Raw genomic sequence first — 26,268 nt, 5'->3', positions numbered from 1 at the left:
ATCTTGGTTCTTTGGATTTCTCCTTTGCACACCATCTCCAATAATCTTCCAAACGTTTTCTATAGGGTTGAGATTGGGACTTTGAGGTGGCCAGTCCATGAGATCAACCCGTTTGTCACTCAAAAAATCTGACTCTTCACAGTGTGACAGGGAGTGTTGTCCTGCACGAAGATAAGAGGTTGAACTGATGAGGATCAGAGATGTAGAAGGGCATGTTGTCTCAGAATCTGCCTGTAGATTTCAACACTGACAGTCCCTTGTAGGACAAGGACCAGCTGCAAAGATCACTCCCCATACCATTACACTGTCTTCTTTTGCCACTTCTTCATTGGACATACATCCCACCATTGGAACCAATCACATTAAACTTCAATTCATCGCTAAAATGAACCTGCGACCGTTGTTCTTCTGTGCAAACGACATGTTCATGAGTGAAACGAAGATGGGCTCTTTGATTCTTCTTGAAGATCAGAGGTTTCTTTGCCGGTGCCCGAGCAAGCAACCCAGAACCTCATAACCTCTGAGAAACTATTTTGCGCAATATGTTGACATTGGAAGTGGAGCTAAACTCGTGGGATATCTCAACACTCTTAAACCTATCCTTCAGTGACATTCTAACCATCATACGATCCTGTCTTGGTAAGTTTTTACGAGGTCTACCAGTTTGGGGTTTAGCATCTGTCGATCCTTTTGACTTAAAACAAGCTACAATTCGTTGCACAACACTTCTAGACCTTCCTACAGTGGTTGCTATCACAGAATTTGACTTGACCTCTCGGTAAAAGTACACAATCCTTTGTTTTTCATCACAGGACACCAGTTGTCTCTCACAAGCCACCATGTTGACAGTTGAATGTTCTAATAATGGAAGATCATAAGAAGTAACTGTTAGTCCATTAACAGTCTTCTAAACAACAAATACCTCGGTTAGTAGTTAATTTTTCTAAGTGACCCTTAACTTTTGGCCAGTGCAATTTGGAAGATTGCTTGTTTATTTCCTCATAACTTATGAAATATTTATTCCATTCACTTGAAATTTTCATGAAAGATAGATATTAGATATATCAGGATATATGTAAAATATCTAGTCTCAACACGCTGTTAATCTTCTATAATAACTATTTCAATACACTTGTTCTTACTGACCCCACTACTGTAATTTAAATAATGCACAAGAGAAGTTGGCCTTATGGCCAGTCAAAAGAAATCTATTTTGTATCATGGTTAAAATATAAGAGGAACTTAGCGTAACATGAGCATGATATCATTGTTATAGTGCCATGTGTTTGTGTGATTGTACATGACTAGGTCTATATGTGGCTGATGTAATTATTTAATGTTTTAGTTGAATAAAACTGCTGAATGTAAAAGGAAGCATGTGACCATGACCATTTAGATAAACAGACTGGTGATACAACAATGGCATTTAACACTGGTAAATAACAAACCCTCACACAAAGAAATAGCAAGAAGCTTGGCTACAATGTTTTGCTACAACAGAAAGGAGAAAGAATATTCTAGACATTAATGATTAAAAAAACAAAAAAAAACAAACCCAAACCTTGTATTTTTAAACAATGAACTTTAGCATAAATTTGTCACCAAAAGAAATTAACAACTGCTTTCAGTAGATTCACAACATTAAAATTTAACCAAATCTATTCAAGGTTATTTTCAAAAATCACTTGAGTCAACTTTTTTTTATTTGAACTAAACTACAAAGTTGAAATGATATGATTTAAATGAAACTCACAGATGAACTTTGTGTAAAAGCATTAAAATATCTAGTCAGGTGATCTGAAACTTAATGCATTATGCACGGATTTCATTCAACAGTTTGAAATAATTTCTAAATTTCAGATGAACGAAACTCAAAAACAGTAAGAATGATCTTGATAACATCATGTCACATGGTAAGAAAAAAAAAAACAAGTATAAATTCGATTAAAATGTTGCTAATTGTGGATATAATCAAGCATTTGGTAAAACTTCTATTAAATGTGTGTGTGTGAACTAGTATCCTTTTAAGGCAGTATATAAATCTTAAAGAAAAAGAGTAAAGACCTCCTTCGGTCATATACGACCATAGGGCTGCACCTAGAAAGTTTCCTTCTGAGGCACAAGTCCCAGCAAGGTTATTTATGGAAGACCAGCAGTCACCCATGCAAACCAGCCTTTCCTCTCCACACCACCAATGTTATCCAAGAGAAAGGCTAAGGCTGATAAAGCTAAGCACCAATGATGTCACAATTCATCTCTACAGCTGAGTGAACTGGAGCAATGTGAAATAAAGTGTCTTGCACAAAAAATCGTTTATGTATTTATAAAATTGCTCCAGAAACTCTACAATGAGCTTTGTTATATTTCGGTTGGAATACTCAGCCTTTGTTTCAAATTTTAAAAGAATGAAGAATTTAGTAAAATAACAGTCATTATTAAGCTGGTGTTTGGAACAAAATAACATGAAATTTTGATGGCAAGTTTTAATAAGTTTATATCATAAAAACAAGAGTGGTCTCAGGTGGATTGATATCAAAAGAATTAACATGACACTCAATATTGTCAACCTTAATTTGAAAATTGACTCTGGCAGTCAAATAACTATAATATCTTAGAATTTCTGGATAAGAATCTGTGATTTCAAATTAAAAATTTTTTATGGATAACACATTGAAATAATTTGACACAATGGAAGCTGATGAAAAATAACTAGCAGTACTTGTTGAAATTCCAAGGTTATTTTGAAAATTCTAAGATAGAATTGTATATTCTTTTGAGGCATTTGATTGAGATGATGTAAAAGTTCACATAAGTCGTATTGAATGGTAAAAACTCAAGAAACATGTCTGAAAGCTATAGTTTTATGTTTTGAGCTTCACAATGATTACATAATACATTAATAATTTCACCAATGTTGTAACATTCAACTATGAATTTCCAGTTTTCTTGATACATGCATTAATTTTTATTTTCCTTTCTGTCTTAAACTTTCTCTCATCTGTGCTAAACACTCATTGTATTCTCTTTCATTCATATATTCTCCTCTTCTAAGCTGCTGCTTCTGTGCTTGTTCTTGTAATCTGACCCTCTTTCCTCTCTATGTCATATGCTAAACTTTCCCATTCTTTCTCTTGTTAGCTTATGCCAGCTATCATTTGACATTCTTTAAACAAATATGTTTCAATCTGGCAGATAATTAATTGCACTAAAGTACATGTTTTAAGTGACGAGTAATATAAAAATTAAATAAAAACAAAAAACCCAGCACTTTTCATGGTCCAGCAACCATCACCATTAACCAAATCCTTAGTGACACCACCACCACACTTTACGTTTCATCATCGTCTCCATCAAGCATTCTAACTTCACCCTCTCCACCTCTGTCTTCTACACGCCCACTCTTAACTCAACTTCTTGAACCCCATTCACACCATGTGCTCTTTCCATTAACTCCCAGTTAAAAAGAAATGATTAAATTGAAATACATACATTTGAGTCAGTCAAAGACTTCTGAGGAGAGAGTGATTTTTTGGCAGGTGAAACAGCATCAATATTTGAGGTTAACACTTGGCCATTTTTGGGAGATGTTAAATTAGAACAATTTCTTTTGGATTTTCCTCGTGCAGGTTGTTTTCTTGCCTTTGAGATTTGCACAGTTCTTTGTCTAGTAGAGCGTGTTGAATAGCTACTGTTAGTATTACCATCTGATTCTTCTTCAGGTGGGATATTCTCATCATTGCAAGATGAAGTATCAGTTTCAGAAAACTGAAGAGTCTTCCCAACACAAATGCTATAAAAGAGAAAGAAAACATGAAATATTTCATTCATTCAACCACCACAACAATAACAACAAATGCTTGAAAATTTTCATCTTATTATATTACATTTTCTAACAGAAAATAAACTCAAAGTTTATTATAAAATTCGTATTACTTAACATTTCCATCCTTTAATTGATATACAAAATATTAAAATTGACATTTTTTATAATTACTAAAGTTAAATGTTAATTTTCAACAGTTCATTTCCAATTCATTTCTACATAACAATGGCATAGCTCACCTGGATCTGCTTATAAATGAAGGAAGCTCACTCTGTTTTCTCTGGGCACGGCACTGTTTAGCTGATGGTGTTTTGGGCAATACCTGGATCTGAGAACTGGAAGGATAAATAAATTCTACTGCTAAGAACTGATGTAAATGCATTTTTTTTTTCACTTTAATAATAAACATTTGCATTTATTAGCAAAAGAAAACAAAAGTTTACAGAAAAGGATATCAGCAGGAAAACCATAGGTGTGAATGGAGCCAAGAGTCCGGTCCAAATGTTATCAACAGTGAATCTTGCTAAAGGGAATCAAGGACCAGTTACTGGTGTTAGGTCTACTATTTACAAAAAAAGTTGGAACATGTGATTTACTCTTTATACTCTCTTCACTCATAAGTACTATCTACAGCTGTGACAACAACAAGGTTTGTGGCTGATTTCACTGAAATGGGTATGATTACCTGTAGGTAAGGCAAGAGAGGTAATGAAGACAAGTGATGTGAAATCTCAAAACTAAAATAGTCATAGATTTTTTTTTAATCACTTAGACATAGAAGGTAGTCAGTGATTTCTTCTTTTTTTTTCAGGTTCTCCATGATTGGAGGAAAGATAGGAGGAACGTTATCTTCGAACTGAAGACCTGAATTGAATGTTTGCAGAGTAAATACTGCTCAAGACCAGGTAGTGATATTAACCCTTTCGATACCCAACCCACCTGAAAGTGCCTCTGGCTTTATAGTACAAATGTCCTGTTTTCAAAAGTTCTGAATTAAAATCTGCCACCAAACCTTAGTTGCAATATGTTCCTAACACTAGCTTAATGACAACTAAGTTATTTTACTAAATTCTTTGTTATATTTAAAATTAATTGAAAGAAACACAGAGCATCTCAACAGAAATATGGTAACAAAAGGGTTAAACTGGATGACAGCTTTAAGTCTACTTCCAAAGAACTAAAATTATTTTGTCTGAAGCTCTAACATTTTTGGCAAAGCATTGACTTGAATTGAACAATATTTTATTATCAGCCATAAACATTATATAAGAAGTGGGACCTCACACAGTACAACGGTTGGAAAGTAAATCCAATAGTCTCTGCATGTTTTTAGAAGATTAAAAAATTTGACTGGTTTCCTTTTGGCATTCCACCATCTCTACCATCGCAAAACTAAAATCATTTACAATTGTAGTGTGGTAGAATAGCTGTTCTTTACATCAGTGCCTCCCAAAATGAGTTTCTGAAGACTCCAGAATTCTACAAAAAGATTCTATGGTTCCAATAAATATGGTATCTTTCAAAAGGATTTAAAAGTTCATTTTTGTTCATAATTAAATTCTCTATAAAATAACGTCTGCTTAATTTGATACTGTTGTGATTTTAGTTGTCTCAATTGCTGTTATTTGCCTGCAGTGCGGCTGCACGGAGTTCTGTCTGTGGCATGACGTGTTCAGTGTTGGTTTTTAGTTAGTTGAGGCTGTAGCAACTCGCTGCATAAAACTGTTATTGTGTTGAAGTTTGGTTTTGCTTATAATTTAGCAATCTTTGTAATGTAGATTGTTGTATTTTTAGTTGATTTAAACCTTTAAAATTTAGACATTCCATTTTGGGTTTATAACAATTTAATCAACTAAAAATAGCTAGAGAGAGAATGGACAGCAAATTTATAAAACCAAATTAGTTCACCGCTGATCCAAGTTTGAGTCAAGCTTCAAAAGAATGGAAATATTGGTTCAGAAATTTTATAAATTTTTTAGAATCATTTCCTGCTGAACCGCCTATCACTGATGAAAGCAAGCTTAGGTGTTTAATAGCGCACATAGATAAAGACGTTTACGAACTCATAAGTGAATGTGAGAATTACGTAGAAGAAATTCAAACTCTGGAGCAACTGTACATGAAACCCTTGAACATTATTTTTGCGAGACACTTCTTAACGACATGTAAACAAGAACCAGGTCAATCAGTTGACTATTTACAGAAACTGAAATGACCAGCTAAAGATTGCAGATACAGAGCAGTGGACGCTGAGACTCACAAAAATGAAGCTGTTTGTGACGCATTTATCTTGGGATTAATGTCATCTTCAACTTGCCTTAGATTTTTAGAAAATATTCAAGATGTGTTGATAACTTTAGAAGCGATATTTAATCAAGCTTGCATGCTGGAAGTTGCTCAAAGGAATTCTGAAGTGTATAATAGCAGCCAGTCTGCTATAAACAGCCAGGGAAGCTGTTTGTCAACGTTTATTCCACGTGATGAAAACAAAATCTCAATTCTTGATGGAAACACAGCTTGTGCAGCAACAAAACAAACTCAAAAATCCTGCACCTTTTGCGGATCTAATGATTTTCATCTGAGGTTTAAGTGTCTCGCTAGGCGGAGCAAGTCCTACAAATGTGGATATTTTGGTCAGTTTGCTAAAGAATGCTGTCAAGTAACTGCAAAAATTTTGATAAGACATCAGCAGCTCTTGATGATGGCAACTTCGCTGTGGTTTTATGTCAAAGTGGAGCTGCTACTAAAGTTAATTATACAATAACAGTCGATGGCACGAAAGCATTTGCTTTGATTGATACCGGCTCTACTATGAATCATATTAACAAAGACTTTGCAAAGTAAAAACAAATTGGTGGTGAAGTCCGAAAGGAATGAAATTAACATGGCTGTCAATGGAAATCGTTCCCAAAACAACGGTTATTGTATGGGTTCAATTGAACTTCAAGGAAGAATTTACGAGCAAGTAAAGCTGGTGGTACTTGATAATTTGTTTGTAGATATAATTTAGGACAAAATTTCTTAAAACAGCATCAACATGTACAGATTACCTTTGACAGCGACAAGCCCCCATTACATTTGGGAACTCTAAATTGCATTAAAAGTGACATTACACCAAGGTTGTTTGAAAAGTTAAACTCTGACTGTAAACTCATAGTTACAAAATCGAGAAGATAGTCCACCAATAATGAAAAATTTATTGCTGATACTATAAGCCAAGATCTGCAGAAGGGGTAATTGAACCCAGTGTTCTCCCTGGCGAGCCCAGGTATTGGTAATATCAGGAGAAAATCATCACAAGAGACTGTGTATTGATTATAGTGAGACTATAAATAAGTTTAGGCAATTAGATGGATATCCACTGCCAAATATGCATGACATGGTCACAAAAATAGCTCAATTTAATTATTTTAGCACACTGGATCTCGAAAGTGTGTATCATCTAGTTGAGATTCCAGTTGAAGATCGACCTTACACGGCTTTCGAAGCACAGGGAAAATTATATCAAAGCAAACATATTGCTTTCAGACTTACAAATGCAGTACCCTGTTTCCAGAGAGTGATTGATAATATAATTGAAAGCCATAATTGTAGAGCTACTTTTGCATATATCGACAACATAACTGTGTGTGGTAAATCGAAGGAAGAACATGGATCAAAATTTAAAACATTTTCTTCAAGCTGCTAAAGACTATAATTTAACTTTTAATGATGCCAAAAGAATTTACAGCACTTCACTGATTCGATTGCTTAGCTATGAAATTCAAAATGGTAACTTGAAATCTGACCCTGACCGGGTAAAACCCTTATTAGAACTACCTATTCCTAGTACCCATGAAGCACTGAGTCGAATTGTTGGTCTATTTGCATATTATTCTAAATGGATTCTCTGACAAGATAAAACCGTTAGTTGATACTAAATATTTTCCTTTGAGTGAACAAGTCTTGTCAAGTTTAAAAACTTTACAAGATGCTTTAGCAAAAGCTACCTTAAAAGTGATTTATGAAAGCTAGAGAGGTAGCTATATCTGGCATTTTACACCAAAATGGAAAGCCAGTTGCATTTTTTTCAAGAACCCTCAACCCAAGTGAGTGTCGTTGTTCTTGTATTGAAAAAGAGGCAACAGCAATTGTGGAATCTGTGAGAAAATGGACTCATTTTCTTCTTGGACGTAACTTCACACTAATAACTGATCAAAACAGTGTTGCTTTTATGTTTAATTGTCAAAAGCGCAATAAACCTAAAAATGAAGAGATAATGCATTGGCGAATCGAATTAGCCCAGTATAAATTTGATATCATTTACCTCCAAGGCAAGTTTAATGTTGCATCTGATGCTTTATTATGTACCTATTGCGCAGCTATGACTGATAATGAACTGTACCATGTTCATGTAGCGCTGTGTCATCCTGGGATCACATGATTGTTTCCTTATATTAAAGTTAAGAATTTACCATACTCTGTAGATGATGTAAAGCTTCGCTTTACTAAAACCTGTTTCGTCAGTAATTAAATCTACTCAAGCTTTTGAAAGATTGAGTGTTGATTTTAAAGGACCCCTACCTTCAGTGTCAAAGAACCATTATTTTTTAACTGTTGTGGATGAGTATTCACATTTTTCGTTTATTTTTCCATGTACTGATACTAGTGCTCATTCTGTTATTTGTAATTTGAAGGTTTTGTTTAATCTTTTCAGATTTCCTGCTGTTATTCATAGTGATAATGCTAAATGTTTTGCATCTAAAGAACTTAATTTCTGTATGATAGGGGTATAGCGATTACTCATTCTACTGTGTACAATCCTCATGGGAATGCTCAATGTGAAAGGAATAATGGAGTAATATGGAATTCCATTAAATTGGCCTTACATAGCAGAAATTTACCAGTTTCTCAATGGGAAGTCGTGCTTCCAGAAGTTTTACAATCGCAACATTCATTATTATGCATGGCAACTAATGAGACCTTGCATGAGAGATTTTTAAAATTTCCTAGACGTTCTATGTGTGGTGTTTCCGTTCCCACTTAGTTAATGCAAGGACCTGCTAAAGTGTTTGTTAAATGACATGTACGCAATAAGCATGATCCGTTAGTAGATGAAGCCCAATTGATACAAATTAACCCTAACCACGGGAGGGTGCAGTGCCCAGGTGGACGTGAAAGTACTGTGTCCATTAAAGATTTAGCTCCTACTGGCAAAACAACTGAGGAGTATCAGTTAAGTAAGGATCAAACTGATGTTGCTGACACTGAATCTCAAGTGCATGAACACCATGGTGGTTTTCAGGTACTATGATTGATTCTGTCCCACCTACACCAGCTCAAGAACCAGAACCTCAAACTACTTTGCACTGGCATTCATCCAGAACAAAAAAAAGTTCCTGATAAGTTAAATTTATGATTGATGATGTGTTACGCTTATGAAATGCCTCATTATTATGTTGTTGTGATTGGCTCATGGTTATGTTTGTATTGTGCATTTTGTTAGTTAATTGTTCTTTTTCTTTAAGGGGGGAAAAATGTTGTGATTTTAGTTTTGATCACGTGATTTTAATTGTCTCGATTGCCGTTATTTGCCTGCAGTGCGGCTGGACGGAATTCTGTTCAGTTTGCCGCACGACGTGTTCAGTGTTGGTTTTTAGTTAGTCGACACTGTAGCAACTTGCTGCATAAAACTGTTATTTCATTGTAGTTTGGTTTTGCTTACAATTTAGATTGCTGTATTTTTAGTTGATTAAAACCTTTTAAACTTAGATATTCCAGTTTGGGTTTATAACAGATACCTTATTAACAAGTAAGGTAGCTGAGGTTGTTCATAAAGTATAGATACAAGTTTTGCGATTCATATAAGGGTTCCAAAAAAATTTGGTAACCATTTCTCTGTGATCAGAGAGTGTAGTAGAAGAAAATCAGGGCTGTTTGCCTCACCTACCACAACAAGTCTCATCACTCCTCTGTTCACTGTCCCTTCAACTTCCAACCTGACACAAATCCCTTTCTTTTTCCATCACTTCAATTACTTCCTTCTCTAATACCAACTTCTCACAACTATGGATCTGTTCCTCTCATCACCCCCACCTAGAATCATTGCATACACTCTCTCTCTCTCTCTCTCTCTCTCTTATTCTCCTGCATTTATTGAGGCTACTTTAGAATCCTTAGTCTAGCAAACTGCAAAGCATTACTGCTGGTGTGATGGAAAAGCACTCAATACACTCTCTAAAGTGACTGGTGTTAGAAAGGGCATCCAGCCATAAAAACCATTCCAAAAATACTGGGGCATGAAGTCCTCTAACTCATCAGATGCTGCTGAATTGCCCAAGCTATGCCAGTATGGTATATAAACATTAAGTGATGATGATTATAACAAAAAAAAAAAAAAAAAGAAAAGAAATCTTTTTCAAATCACAATGAGCTAGCTGGAGCTTATCTCTGGTTTTCTGTAATACTGGACATGTGAAAGCTAAATCTTCCCCTTAATAGCTTAATTCAGGTACCGTGTAGGAGAAATTTAACTCTGTATTGCAAGTTAATGAAATCAATTTCATAGTGTTGCTGCTGTCTACAAGATACTGTCAACTTCTTGGCAGGTTGTAAAACATTATCAACCCCATGGTCTATGCAATCATTTCCTCTTACAATGAGACCCTCCATATGGTCAATGAATGCCAGCAGTGAAATCTTTCTCAAATTACATTATGCAGTCTTGAAAAATTGTAAAACAACACATTGGATGATTAAGTCTTTGCTAAACTGTATCTAAAAAAAGTATGAATGACCATAGTTATGTTTAATCCTTAGGTTTGCTTGATCAAGGTTGACCAAGGATAAATATTCTTCAGAATTTTCTTTTTTAACCCACTAAAAAGCATTGAAGAAGGTTCTATTGATGAGGATTTTTTTGTTTAAAGTGAAACAGCTTAAGAGTTCATTGGATCATTACAAGATACAGTATGCAATGTCAAAGGGGATAAACCTCACGGAGCTCCTCTCTCCTCCACCCTCCAGTCCTTTAACCCTTTAGCATTTTAATTTGTCAAATGTAATGTTTATTCATATTGTTTTAAATTAATAATACATTATTAGATTTAGAAGATGCGATTATTTATTTTTAGAATGACATTGTAAGGTAAGTGTGAGAGGCTGGATCTTGCCAGTTTCAATATAAAACAAGGTGGAATATTTGGGCCGGATATGGTCAGTTTAAATGCTAAATGGTTATTAAGTACAGATGGAAATTAAAAGAATAAGGATTAACTCTTTAGTATTTAAACTGGCCATATCCAGCCCAAATATTCTACTTTGCTTTATATTGAAACTGGCCAGATCCATAAATTCTACTTGTTTTATGTTCTAACTCAAAATCTGGCCTCTTAACACCTGCCCTATAATATCATTCTAAAGATATACAATTATACTATTGAAATCTGAAAGCTATGAGAATGCATGATTAATTCAAAACAATGTGAATTCATAAGCATATGTGACAGAATAATTTGAATGCTAAAGTGTTAAGCGAAACCATGTTTTTTTGGTAGTTTCTCATCATACTTTAGCAACTGTACCAGATGATGTACTAGTTACATATAATTGTACTAAATAAGAAATACATACCTTTGAAAAGCAGTTTTAGCTGTCTCTAAAATCTCATCAAGCCAGGTGAAATGGTCTTCAAAGCTTTCCAAAGCTTCCTTAGTGAATAAGTCACTTTGTTCCACTAAATCCAAGCCTAAAGTATGGGGAACTGCTGAAGCCATATTTTGTAGAATCAATTTGTAAAAGACAGGGAAAAAAAAAAAAAGCTAAAACCTGAAAGAGAATTTTAAAAAATTAATGAGCATAAAATTGATAAATTTGAACATTATACAAAGTCAATCAAGTAAAGAAAAATAAAAAATAACAGTCACTAACTATTATGATTAACATCTCAAACCAATATTTTCCCTACTTTAATTAATCATATTTATCTATATATCATAGGCATTTGTGTATAACACACCACTAATTATAGCCAGTGAAATCCTATAACAAAATATCTTGTATAAAAAGCATTGATATTTTTCCAGTATTATAATGCATGGAAAAAAAGAGGAAAAAATGAGAGAGAAAGATCCACTGATTCTTGCCATTGTAGAAATCTATAGTTTGTTTTTTGTATATGTTCCTTAGCAACTAGCTGATACCACCATGGTAGGGTTAGGGTTTTACAGGGTATCACAAAATTTCATTGTAAATGTTAATTTGTTGTTTTCTTTCATTAAGTATCTTTATCTTTAAAAGTTTTGTATTGTTTTTATTAATTTCTCAAAAAGAATTTTTTTTTGCCATGTACCACTTGAAAACAAAAATACATGCCATGTTTTATACTATTGCAAAAGCACATTGACAATAGATGGATTTGATTGGCTAAAATTACAACAAATTTCATGCTTTAAAAGATTTTACTCTTTTACTTGTTTCAGTCATTTGGCTGTGGCCATGCTGGAGCACTGCCTTTAGTCGAGCTAATCGACCCCGGGACTTATTCTTTGTAAGCCTAGTACTTATTCTATTGGTCTCTTTTGCCGAACTGCTAAGCTACGGGGATGTAAACACACCAGCATCGGTTGTTAAGCGATGTTGGGGAGGGGGGGACAAACACAGACATACAAACATATACATATATATACACACACATATATACGACAGGCTTCTTTCAGTTTCTGTCTACCAAATCCACTCCCAAGGCTTTGGTCAGCCCCAAGGTGCCACGCAGTGGGACTGAACACGGAACCATGTGGTTTGTAAGCAAACTACTTACCACACAGCCACATTAATAGAATTTTCTATGGTCAGGTGCTCTTTTTGTTCTCAACCCCACCTGTTTCCAAGTGAAGTAATAATCTCCAAGTTTATCAAACAAAAAACAGCCAGGACATAGCTACATGGAAAATTGGAAATAAATGACACTGAAATGAGCCTTTTGTTTACAAAGCTCACAAATGTCAAGAAGCTAGGATATGCTTTTGTAGTGGATTATGAGCAAATGACACAACTGGCAGCACAAGGGCAATATGAAATCACTCCCATAAACAAAACAGACTTTAGTTAGCTTACATCTAGAGGACACTTACTCGAGATGTTACCCACTGAGACTAAACCTGAAAGTGATTAGGAAGAAAATTTCAGCCCTGCCTGCATATATGCCTATATGCATATACACATCGTTGTCGTCGTCGTCATCATCATTTATCATGTTTTCTATGCTGGTATGTGTTGGATAGTTTCATAGGATTTGGCGAGCTACAGGGTAGCACTGAGCTCCAATGTCAGCTTTGGATACATTTTCTAATACCAATCACTTTACAGGGTGCACTGGGTGGCACTCAGCCAGCACCAAATCTGTTGTCAATGTAGCAAAACATTGACTGAAAAATCACAGGAGTTGCAATTAGCTGTATTGTTGAAAAAAAAACACAAGAGATTTTATCACCATACAAATACCAGTCAATTTTCTTTTTGTGATGTCTACAGAGTAGAAGAGTCTTATGTCCTGCTCTCAAGAGTCATGCTGGCTGCCTTCCATGCCATGCCACTCTTAACAAGATCATAAAGCATGGCTAGATGTCACAGGCTTCCCTCCTCAGCTCGAGCCAGCAGGGCTAGACTGCGGGGATCGTAAAAGGTTAGACTGTATGATAATTTTCCCATTCCATGGCAGTAGGCTCCTCATCTGGGATGCTACATGCTTCACTGCTCATCTGGCTAAGAAAAGCAAAATGTCAAGGTATCAGTTGCTCTCCAGCAGGTTTATTATCAAGCCTGTGGCAGTGGAGACCTCTGACATTCTTGGACATTGGACCATATCCCTACTCACTGCTATCAGGGCAGAGATAGCTGTCTGCAAGTGTGAGCCCCGTGAGTGAGTGGCTGTTCCAGTGTCTCTCCCTTGCCATCCTCCAGGGCAACATCTTTTCCACTTTGGCTGCTAGGGCCATGAGAAATGTTTCTATATTGTGAGAGGCAGGAGTTTTCAAAATTAAATCTGATTTTATTAAACTCTAGTCATTTTATCAATCTGTTTATTATTCCTTCCTATCTTTCTATTTGTCACACATTTCTACCTGTCTAAATGTTCAGCTTACTGCCTGTCTCTATAACACTAATACTAGTGGCATGCAAAAAAATTGCACCTTGTACTCTGTAAAGCAGTTGCTGATACAAAAGACACACAACAGTACCACACGTGCTAAAAATGAAATGTACAAGAAATAGACTTCCTAGGCTGTGTAGTGGCACAAGCAGTCAGTGCCATATTGAATGAGATCTCGCGACAGCCATTGCCATCTCCGAGACTGGAGTGAGACCTCACCTGCATCCATTTGCCATGTGCGAGCTCACAACAAGGCTTGCGATGGCAAAACTATAAAAGGAAAGAAACCTCGAGGTTCGTTCTCACTTTTCTCACTGCGACTGCTAGCAGAGCACACTTCACTGGCTTGTCCTCTAGGCTAGTCCGCTTGTTGCGTCTCCTGAGGCAATGGCCCGCGTAATGGAGAACAATGAATTTATACCGCATGAGATGACTGCAAAAGAGCAACATACCACACCTGTGTATATATTGTAAATAAAACCTAATGGAGAACCTGCGTTTTGCCTAATACTTCTTTACTCAACTGCTGGAGTCTTAGCAACACGAAGAATAAGAAATTAATGGGAGAAAGATGATATTCAACCGATATCCAGAACCTTGCATTGAAAAGTACTAATCTAGGAATAATAACTCCAAATAAACACTGATACAGGGTAGGGGGCACTCATTAATCCTGCCTGTTTTATGGAACAATCTCTAGTGCTGATGGCACAATAAAGAATAAATAACAAAGTTAGCAGGCTTTCTCTGGTACCATGTATGCAAGCCGATGCAGATACTGATAACCCATCCAACCAAGCAAGCGTTAGTTGAATGGGTCACCTTTATGATTACTGTCTATGAGTCAACCTCTAAGTGGTCACATAACCAGCAAGAATTAGCTGTCAAATCTCCCTTAATTCACACATGTTCTTGAATACGTAAGAGGATGACCACAAGTGGAAAGTGCTTGATAACTGGCTGCTTTGTCCTATTGACCCAGGGATTGAACTGAAAACCACAACACATATTCACTATTACGTTGTTCTGTAAAACAATTAGGTACTTAAAATTAGGAGGCTTAGCCATTTTAATTAAAGGAGTTCTATACTCAGCGTACTGAGAAAGTTAAATTGCCAATTCTTTTGGTAATCTCAGCTTCCAGTCATCCTCATCATTTAATGATTTCCATGCTGGCATAGGTTGGACAGTTTGACAAGAAGCTGGCAAGCAAAAGAGTTGCCTGGACTCCATGTGTTTTGGCATGATTTCTATGGCGGATGCCCTTCCTAAATGTCTACCACTTTACAGAGTGTACTGGGTGTTTTTACATGGCACAGGTGCTCTTTACATGGCACCAGCACCTATGAGTCCACAAGATTAGGATCACTTGGCTGAAGAGGGGTGAAGGGACAGCCTGTATGCAACGACAGCCTTAATTTTACCTAGCTAGATGTATCTTCTCAAGCACAGCAAACTGCCAGAAGCCTTGGTCCCTTCTTGTCATTCTCTTTCTCTCTTATATATATGTACTATTAAAAGTCAAATTGAACCTTGCTTGCTTGCAATGTTACTCAGCCAAACTGGCGCATACTAGGAAAATACTATGAATTAAGTCCCCACTGAAATGGAAATACAGATGGAATGAAATAAATTTCGCATAAATCAGATAAGTGGTTGTGGAGATATTAGGTGTTTTTGGGGTATATATATCCAAAAATGGTGCATAATGGAAAAAGTCTCCGAAAATAATCTTTATCCTGAAAGGGAAGGAACTCTTATCTTTCAATTAGACAGTGACTTAATAAAAAAAAAAAATTTTTTTGTTAAAACTAGTCAAAAATGACGGCTAATTGTAGTATCTATATATATAAAAATGAGAATGTGTGTGTCTGTCTGTGTGAATCCCTAAAACTCGAGAACTACGCAACCAATTTCATTCAAATTTTACACATGCCTTACTTAGGGTTCCAGTTGTGTTTTAGTAAAAAAAAATTATTAACTTCTTGCAGAGTTCGAGCACACGGCAACATAATATCTCCTCCACTATTTAAGTATTACGTGTCAAAAGTGAAACAAAAACACTCATGTCAAATACTTTCACTTTAAAAATGAAACTATTCCACTAACTGAAACAATCACATTTCGATACTGTAGTGACAGATACTTTCACAGAGAGAGAGAGACATGTATATGTATACATATACATGTATATGTACACCATTTCGATACTGTAATGACAGATACTTTCAGAGAGAGAGAGAGAGAAAGAGAGAAAGAGATGTATATGAATACATATAGATGTAAACGTATATGTATATATATATATAGATCTATACATACATGTATATGTATACATGTGTAGATGTATATATATATATAGATGTACATGTAATATGTACACATATATACATATATACATGCATACAGATATCTATACATATATACACCCATCACACACACATACACATGCACACAAACACACACATTAGTCATTTGTTTTCTTATCCAAAACTACGTCAAAAGTACTGAATGGATCTTTATGAAATTTGGAAATTATATTCTTTGCATAACGGCCATAACTCCCATGAAAATTCATATATTTTTGATGTTGATGAAATTTTAACCCGAACATAACAGATGAGCATTATTTAGAAAATGATGTCACACGTTATCGAGGCTACCATTCTTTCTGGATGTGCAAAAGGGGATGACGTCTTTATTCCAAGAATTCCTCTTACTCCATCAGGAGCAGACATTCCTTTTACATTCAGAAGACTACAATTCCCCCTTCGTGTGACTTTTGCCATGTCCATAAACAAATATCAGGGTCAAACACTGTCTGTAGCTGGTCTTCTCTTGGAAGAGCCCTGCTTCTCACATGGACAACTGTATGTTGGCTGCTCAAGAGTGGGCAGCAACAAAAAACCTATTTGTATATGCTCCACAAGGGAAAAAGGAACATAGTTTACAATGAGGTGTTATAATCACAACAGCAAGAAAGTATGTACATGATCACCTTCTTTTACAAAACTTCATTGACTTTCATATATTTATATTGATATATATATATATACGTTTGTTTGGGTGCGTGTGTGTATATACATCTTTATATATAAAGATGATGCGTAGTCTAGACGGCGTTTTTAGATTTCGTTATTCTCTTTAACCCGGGCAACGCCGGGTATTTCTGCTAGTTTTATATATAAATAAGGTACATAATAATCGCACATACAAACATTCACAAACTTCCTTGTACATGCACACACATACTCAGAGTTGAAACATTATTTGATTTTTCTTTTCAGCGTTGAATGCTCACTCACACATACAAACATTCACATTTTGCCATCACTCTTTCCTTTCTCATTCATATGGTGTAACAGAAAAACACAAGAGTATTTATTATAGAAGAAAGAATGTTTCTATTTTCTCTTTTGTTAAACACAATATTCTAATCATTTAGAAATTTTTAAGTGAATGTGATTTCAAAAATGTAAGTTGTTTGCACAGTAAGTATTTATATTTTAGCTTTCTTTAAAAAGACAATATTTTAATGTTTTTTAAAATTATTTTCAAGGAATACCATTACAAATTTTTTTTACAATGAAAATGACTTCCATAGGTATTTTCAAGTGCATTCAATGTATCTAACCTCCAAAGATTTGGTTATTTCTAGCACACCCTACTACCACAGCTATTTGTGATAAAGGACCTAAAATACCTCTTACATGGTAGCAAGGCGTGCAAGAAATAGCAGCCAAATCTTTCCTTTTGAGGGGAAAGGAGCCGTTTAGACATGATTTTGATGTCACATTCGTTGAAAGTATGCAAAATAACCAGGAAAAGGAAAAAAAAAAACCCACGCAACAAAACTCCATTGCTGGCAAACTCAAGAGTTTTTCATTAGCATGTATATTGTATATATAAATAAAATTAAAAAAAGCAACCATGCCTGACTTTCCTGTCCCTTTAACCTTAATTCTATTGGGAGATGGCTGGTCTCACCTTTATATTCACCTTCACAGCTGCATGGGACTGATGCAGACTGTAGACACCACCTTTCAAAAATAAAAGTTCAAGCATTATGTGGCAAATTTGTGTAGGCTTCTGATATACAACTGTTGTGTATCCTCACTCTGTATGAGTTATTAGTTCATCCAAGAAGGCTAGTTTAGTATCCTTTCTCTCTTCAGTTGTGAACTGTATTGAAGGTAATGACAATACCTGAGGAAACTGAAAAACTAGGTATGGTTGATCATTTGTGGAAGAAAGGAAAAATAAAGAGAAGACACCAACTCTTGTGGAGCAAAATCAAAATAACAGATAAGGAATAAAGGAAGACAACTAAAAGAATCACTAAGTACACTGGGCTTTGATAACTTCTTCAGTTAGCCTAGTATAAAGCTGAAAAGAATATGGGAGTCTGAGAAAGAACATTAAAATAAAGTTTCAATCAAAAACAATATAAACTCTGGTTCAAGCAGAATAAGCAAGCAATATCACTTGACTAATAATGAAGAAGAGAGCATTCCTAATATGGTCAACAAAATGAGAACAATTTACCATCATAGATATTTAATAAAGGGGTTCAGTTCAAAATTCTGAGAACACCAAATACAAAATGCATCTTAACCTTGTGACTATAACAACTAAGATGAGGATACTAGCCCAAATGTATCAATGTATAATAATCAAGCGAAACACTACATGAAAAAAGCCAAAACATTAATATGCTGCAATATTGGAGATCAGTACATCAGTTTCACTTTTGTCAGTTGATAAATACATACATACATATGTGTATGTTGTGTGTATATATCAATGCAAGTATGAGATAATGTAGACATAGATGTATCTTAAAATATGGCTGAAATACCTTTAATTAGAGGCACTTCAAATCTTGGCTCAATGAGGATTAACTTGAGATCAAATTACATCACCAACACAACCCCCACTACGTTTATTACCATAACTTACATTACCCATACAAAAAACACACAACCACTGTCACTATCAACAACAACATTAATCTATGGTGTATGTCTGTCAAATGTACAGTATATGTCACAATACAATAAGAATAGGGATGTGATGTGTATAGAGAAGATGAAGTTTTTGTTTCATGCTTCAGTCAGAGACAGGGTTGCAAAAATGAAACCTAACTTTGAATCCAAACAACTCATGATAAAAAATCATTACCCCGAAAAGCTAAATGTATTGAAATATGATTCTGATATTTGTGTCATATAACAAGTTCTATATCTAACAAGTTCAGTAGTGTCATCCTTGTTGGATGAAGTAGAACCTATAGTGTAGTCTGTATGAGATACAAAATTGCCTGATATCTTTTAAGATGGAATGAAGTCCTTAATAACATTTGTTCATGCACAATAGTCCTGCCTTAATTCTCACAACAGCATCAAAGAGTTTAAGCTGCATTCTATTTCTCAGTAATGTTTTTTGAAGATACAAGTGAAAATATTCTCACAACTTCAATATTACTGATTGGTGCGATAAAAATATAAAGGCAAAAGTGTTGAAGTACACAACAAATCTAGATTTTTTCTTTATCTGTTGGAATTCCCTCTTTCTTAAATGGAATTTTTTCCCCACAACCAACACAAATGATTTTTCTATACTGTTGTTCAATAATACTAAAACTGTTTCCAGTAAAATTTAGCTCTGAAAATGTGGGTCTTGAAATTTGATTTAAAGCTACTGTAGGGGCATAATTTCGCCAGATCTTCAAAAAATACCTCTGGTTAATGGAAGTATACATTTTACTTGACTAAGAGCTTCTAGTATAGTCAAACACTTTTCTTTGGCATTTTTATTTCTATAAGAGTGTTACTTTTTTGTGGCAACTTGTACATTCTGTTAAGAATTTAATCAACAAACCAACATCATTAAGTTATCTTTTCAGACCATTGTTATCACACAGTCTGTTAAGACTCTTGGAATGCAAGACTAATTTTTTTGTGCAGATCATCCAGATCAACTTTAATTTGTTAGAAAAAAAAATCAATCTTTCCAATTATAGTACAATAAGTGTTGCCACTTAAAAAAAAAAAGAAACTAGTGGCCTGACATTTCCTATTTTATCTTTGCTGTGAGTCTTATACCAAACTTTAATTTGGTTAGGTCACTTACATTAAAATAAGACTCAAGCTTTTCCAAATTCATCAAAATATTAAACACTACCGTGCTTATGCCACCAATTAGATGAAGGTTTTTCAAAAGGGAAAGTATGTTGGTTCAAATTCTGTAACTGTATTCATTACTTTAAACAGTTATATATATTTCTCCTCATTTCAGTATGGTTAAACTAGTGGGAAACTTCAGAGAACTGAAATTCTATGTTGAGGGCAACTTTGACACAACATATTGATTATAATGCCAGTGAATTTGAGCTGCACATAGAAAGGAGACATCTTTTAGCCTAGACCACATAGAATTGTTGTATCTTCCAATGTTTGAAACACCATATGATGCAAAAGCCAACAAAATTTGTAAGCCTGGATACATTTTTTTTTTTTATTTCTTCAATCAAATTGAATAGGTTTTATCCAGTTGTTTCTTTCACTAGAATTAAATTTATAAAGGTAGTAGAAATTATGTTTTTCTGATCACCTAAAAAAATAAAATGTACAAGTGTTTGCAAGTGGAAACATCTGTAGATTCACTTAAGTTATAGCATATTTCCAAAAATCTCTAATGAGATCAGTCTGTAATGTAGGTGAAATTACATTTTTTTTTATTAAACAAGAGCATATAGTTTTTTGTCACCTGCCCAAATGTACTCCCCACTCTATCATCATTATCATTTAATGTCCATTTCCCATGCTGGCATGGGCTGGATGATTTGACAGGAGCTGGGCAGCTGAAAAGCTGCCTGGGCTCCATGTCTGTTTGAGCATGGTCTCTATAGCTGGATGCCTTTATAATGCCAGCCATGTTAAAGAGTATACTGGGTGCACTTATGCAGTACCGGCACAGGTGTCTTCATGTGGCACTGGCAATGGTGCTTTTTATATGGTATGAGCATCCATGAGCCTGCAAGATTAGGATTGCTCAGCTGAAGAGGGATGTAGGGGACGAGCCTGTATGCAAAGACAACCATGATTTTACTTAGCTTGACGTGTCTTCTTAAACACTGAAAACTGCCAGAAGTCTTGATCACATGTGATTTCACCAAGATGATCAACTTTATTTATAGCACACTGACAACCTTTTACAACTGCAGCTTCAACTTGATCAGGATGTTTTGACTGCAGTATATGTTACATAGAATTGTTTGGCATGGTTGAATAAGTAGATTGCACAAATTCTCAATAAAGAATGAAGTACATTATATGCAGTCACTGGTGAGAGTCAAGTGGTCACAGCTTGATTGCTATGAGTATGTAACAGTGTGATATGAGTGTTACTAAGTGTAGTGGTAAGATATGAAGGGTCACCAAGGTTGTGTAGGCTGGGGATACTGGGAAACTGTTCAAGACATCTGGTAGGTACACCTGCTTGGTAGTGTTTCACCATGGCATCATGTGTGGGAGGCATGTTCATCTCCGCTTTAGTGCCCATCAAGAACTTGTTATACCGTGCTGTATTGACACTCAATCTTGATCATACAGTCTACAAACAAATTTCTCCACTGTGTGTAGCAGACCATCTTCTACAGAGAATGTTGCACCAAATTGTTGAAAGGCTGCTTGAAAATCAACAGATTCAATCATGAGCTTCAAGGCTTTCTTCTTAGACCGGCCACAGAAATAGCTTGTTGAGTCACAGCCTGTAAAACAATGAAGGCCAATGAGGGCAAAGGCAACACTGTCTCCAAGTTGATTTTGTGTAGCTGTTAGATTAAGTGTATGCTTGTTGTTGCCTCTACCAGTGTGAAAGAGTAGCTGGGCCTGAATTTGATGAGCCTTTGCTATGCCAATAACAAAAACATCAGTGTCTGGGCACTTTATAATGATTGCTGGTGTACTGCTTGAAGCCGAAGGGAGAGATGCAGCAGCATATTGACAATGCAAGAACAGCCTGGTGTCTGCTTCTTCATGGTTGCATTCAAGTTCCTTCACAACTTGTATCTTGACTGTGCCATCTACATTCTGCAGCAAATGACATTCTTCATCATGAGCAATGACAACTTTGATATCATGAAGCAAGGTTAGGTGTTCCTGCACACATCATCGAATTCAACAAGCTTTTTCCATGATGACACTTTCTGGACAATTTTTTAATATCTTTCCCACTCTTTGAACTTATTGAAACTTTTCTCTGAAAACGGAAGAACTCTTCTGTGACTCTTGCATGTAACAAAATGCCAAAGATTTCCCCTCAAAAGACAATGTACGTGACTGTAGCACTACAGAATTAGATTTTATGTACTTTATATACACATGAACACATCATTGAAAACATATTTTTCACATTATGTGTGTATTTTCTTGAGAGAATGTATATGTAAGTGTAGGCATGTTTGTGAATGTACCTCTGTGGATGTGTGTGTGTGAAAGCTACAGCAGTGGAGAAGAAAACCCAGTAATCAGTGCTAAACCACCAGCAAAAACAAAATTCCATCCATAACTTTAAATCTTACATAAAAGAACATATGAGACAATTGCAGTCCTAGATATGGTTGAAATGCCATGGATCATAAGCACTTTAGGTCAATATATCCTTCCCTACCATAAACAATAACACTAACCAGCAATAACTACTATCATTGTAATAAGTATTATATCTTTGTGTGTTCCAACAATGAATATTCAGTTGTTTGATCAACTTTACTACTTGTTCCTGAATTAGTATGTAAATGGCCGAGTCATCTACCCATAATTTCTCGGATGGAATCAACAAGCCACGATGTGTGAAAAAACCGAATCTTTAAATTACAGGTACAACCATCTGACAAGGTTCCCTGCAATTTCTATCAATCCAAAGCTGTAGTAAAAGATACTCACTCAAGATACATCACAGAAGAATTGAGCTCAAAATCTCATGATTGTGAAATGAAATTTTTAAGTATTCATCCCTGCTGTGTTTATACTCTGATCACCATTACCAACACCAGTAACACTAAAATTGGCATTGTTTTGGTTGAACCTGCATTTGTGTCAAACTCAATCATATGGGAACATAGCTGGCATTCCTTCAGTTGAACCCGCATTTGCATCAAACTCGATTGTTCGTTAATTTCAGTAAAAATCTTTTTATTCCTTTACTGACCTTTGGAAGGCGACATTTGCTTTGAAGTGAGAGCAGAAATTAAAAGATGCGTGTATGAGTGTATGAAATGGACGTGAGAGAGAGAGTGAGTGAAGGTGTGTTGTTGTCATGTATGTATATTTTTGCATGTATGTGTAAGTGGCACTCACTCTCTCTCTCTCTCACACACACACATTATCTTTCATATACACGTACATACATAAAAACATATGCATACATCATTTTTGTGCGTATGTGTGCATGCGAGAGAGAGAGAGAGAGTGTGTGTCACTTACACATACAAGACAATAACACACACTTTCACTCACTCTCTCATACACATCCATACATCTTCCACTTTCTTCTCTCACTTCAAAGCAAATGTTGCCTTCCACTCGTCATCACAACACACACCTTCACTCACTCACACACACACACTTTTCCCTTTCTCCTCTCTTTCAAAGCAAATGTTGCCTTCCAAAGGTCAGTAAAAAAATTTTAAAAATTTACGGAAATTAACGATGATCCCATAAGATCGAGTTTGATGTAAATGCGGGTTCAAGCGAAGGACTGTCCTAAAACTTATACAACCAACATCACTAAATAATGAGCACCAACATTAAAAATAAGTATAAAGATAGCAATGTCAAATGTTAAAGTTATAGCTACACATATATTAGATTATAGTGTAAATGTTACAACACAACGGAATTGGGGCTTTGATATGTGTAAGTGATGGGAGTTTTCTGTTTTAAGGTTTAGTCGGACGAAATGGGGCTGCTGTCTGAAAGGACATTTTTATGTGCTATATATATATGACGGTAATATGATTTGAATATGAAAAGCCTAATTGAAATTCTATAAGCACCCGAGTGAAAAAAGAAAAGCTCGTGAGAAGCCAACAATGTCAAACAGATAACTAACCAAATGTAGAAAGAAAAAAGTATCCTGAAATTTGGCGCAAAAAGAAAGCTAATCTGTCAACTCTAAAATAATATATTACTTGCTTACTTTTTTTTAATGTGCCAATGCAAGCACTACACTGGATATTTAAGGCATTTAAAATTCTATCGAATAACAGCGATGAATCAAATATAGGTGGGCTGGGGTAAATATAAATAGTAAAAGCACTTCTTCCTATATGTGAAAATTCAAAGGCTCTGTGTTTCGGAACACACCTCCCTCACCTAAGTGCTAGAAAGATTTCCACCCGCAGAAAAAAATTTCCGCAACAAATCCCTATATAATCGAAATCTACATCTGAAATATATTTGCAGAAATATTTCATAAAAAAATATCCATTATTCTGAAAGTTATAAGGAAACACAGTCGAGGGCACACTTTTGTAGGTATGCCCATTTTTGTTTCTACTTCTAATTCAGTGACGAAAAAACTTGGTGGTGCCGTTAACTGATGAATTTGAATCGTTACAAGGCTTTCACTAATTCAGAATTATCAGACTTACATATTTTGATAAATATCGTGCTCATGAACACACAACTATAATCCCTAAATAATTTTATTTCGGAACGAAAATTTAGCATTTAGCTATGAGGTTAAAATATTAATAAAGTGATTGTCTTTATTATCTAATAGGTAATAAATGGAGGGGCCAGTTTTCATAATTTCCTAAGAGTATCCCTAAAAGTGCATTCTATACAAATATTTCAATACGTTATTTATACAACTGTATATTCCATAAAACGAATGTTTTTTCAGCTACCGATATATCAAAGAAAAATCCATTATCAACTGCTATCAAAATGACAAAGATTAGTGTCAAATTTTGTGCAGGAAAAAAAAACACAACAAAAACTCTTCCCTATTTGGGTCAATATTAAAGATGGCAAGGATTTCGTTCGTTTTCAAATGTACGCGGTAGCACAATATATGTATCTGACCTAAAAACGAATAAATAATAACCTCATGCCGCCTCGAAACTAACTCCGTCAGGAAGATATTAGCTTAAATACTTATTTCTTAAAGGACGCAACATTTATTAAAAGAAATTCTGCGTAACTCATACGTAGAAAATATGAATCGCCGTTGTTTCTTCGAGAGGTAGCATAAAAGCTAAAATCAAATCAATTATGCAGAATCGAAATATTATGGTCGAACGGTAATTTATGCTTATATACTTTACAATAATGTAGACCAGAATAATATCCACATCAGTTGAACGGAATGAGTTGTGGAGCAGGACTGTTCGTGTTACATTCAACGTAGTTATGGCGGTGAGCGAGCTAGTGACAGGTTTGTTTTGAATTTTAAAAAATACGATTATGTTAGGGAGACAACGATACAATTCGGGAAATGAACATTATCAATATTAGAAATTCTACAAATAACCCATATTAATTAAAATATTTAACTTTACATAATTCCATTCCCTTCAGCTTTCTCGATCTATTGTTGGCTTATTCTCTATAGGCCTGTCTGTCTACGCTGCCAAAACATTTTGAACTACTTTATTAAAATAAAGAGAAATATATCTTTCTCGAGTAAAAAAGAGAGAAAAAAAAAAAACATTCTTATTTCTCTACCTTTGTCATCGGCAAAAACAAACTTAAAGAAAGATTGTAATGTAACATCTATTAATAAAATACAAATGTAAGAACACATATTAAAACATTAAAATAACATAAACTAGAAGAATGAAATAAGCTCATTAGATAAGCCTAATAAAATATAAGAAAATAAAATTACCTATATATAAGAGCCATGACAAGACGTATTTAAAAGAGAAGAAAATTTAAATATACCGCCTTGCCTTGTTTGACCAATAAAAACAGTCATAACGGAATTCTTGTAAAGCTAGCTTTCATATCGGTAGATACGTACATTTTTCATTTTACTCATTATCTCACTTTTGTTTTTCTTTTCTTTTTTTTTTTCTGTTACACCCTTTTTCTCGCTCACTATATTCTAACCATTCTCTTTCCGGCAATCCTTCGGAGATAGTTTCAGAAAAGTTAAACTATTTGTTCAGCAATTTCCATATAAAATTTTTATTTCTTTCCTTAATGTTTATTTTTTGCAGCTAAATTGTAAAAAACACGGTTGCGCACACACAGACACACTCATACATTCATTGTCTTTCATTTGCACGCACCAACATACACTT

The 26,268-nt window shown here is 35.1% G+C and overlaps 1 protein-coding gene across 1 annotated transcript in view; it reads right to left on the bottom strand.

The window, feature by feature from the left end:
- Positions 1-25,986, bottom strand: part of LOC106875674 (uncharacterized) — a 55,880-nt gene extending 29,894 nt beyond the window's left edge. Inside the window, exons 1-4 of the mRNA XM_014923915.3 lie at positions 25,851-25,986; positions 11,435-11,629; positions 4,063-4,158; positions 3,490-3,790 (exon numbers count right to left, since the gene is read on the bottom strand). Coding sequence (XP_014779401.1) covers positions 3,490-3,790; positions 4,063-4,158; positions 11,435-11,577 — 540 coding nt within the window. The 5' untranslated portion in view covers positions 11,578-11,629; positions 25,851-25,986. The remainder of the gene's footprint in view (positions 1-3,489; positions 3,791-4,062; positions 4,159-11,434; positions 11,630-25,850) is intronic.
- Between the last annotated feature and the right edge of the window lie 282 nt (positions 25,987-26,268).

Source organism: Octopus bimaculoides, chromosome 8 (assembly GCF_046866305.1).
Source record: "Octopus bimaculoides isolate indiv1 chromosome 8, ASM4686630v1, whole genome shotgun sequence".
NCBI classification, from domain to species: domain Eukaryota; kingdom Metazoa; phylum Mollusca; class Cephalopoda; order Octopoda; family Octopodidae; genus Octopus; species Octopus bimaculoides.
The sequence above is the reverse complement of the archived record's forward strand: the minus strand, read 5'-3'. Positions and strand labels throughout refer to the sequence as shown.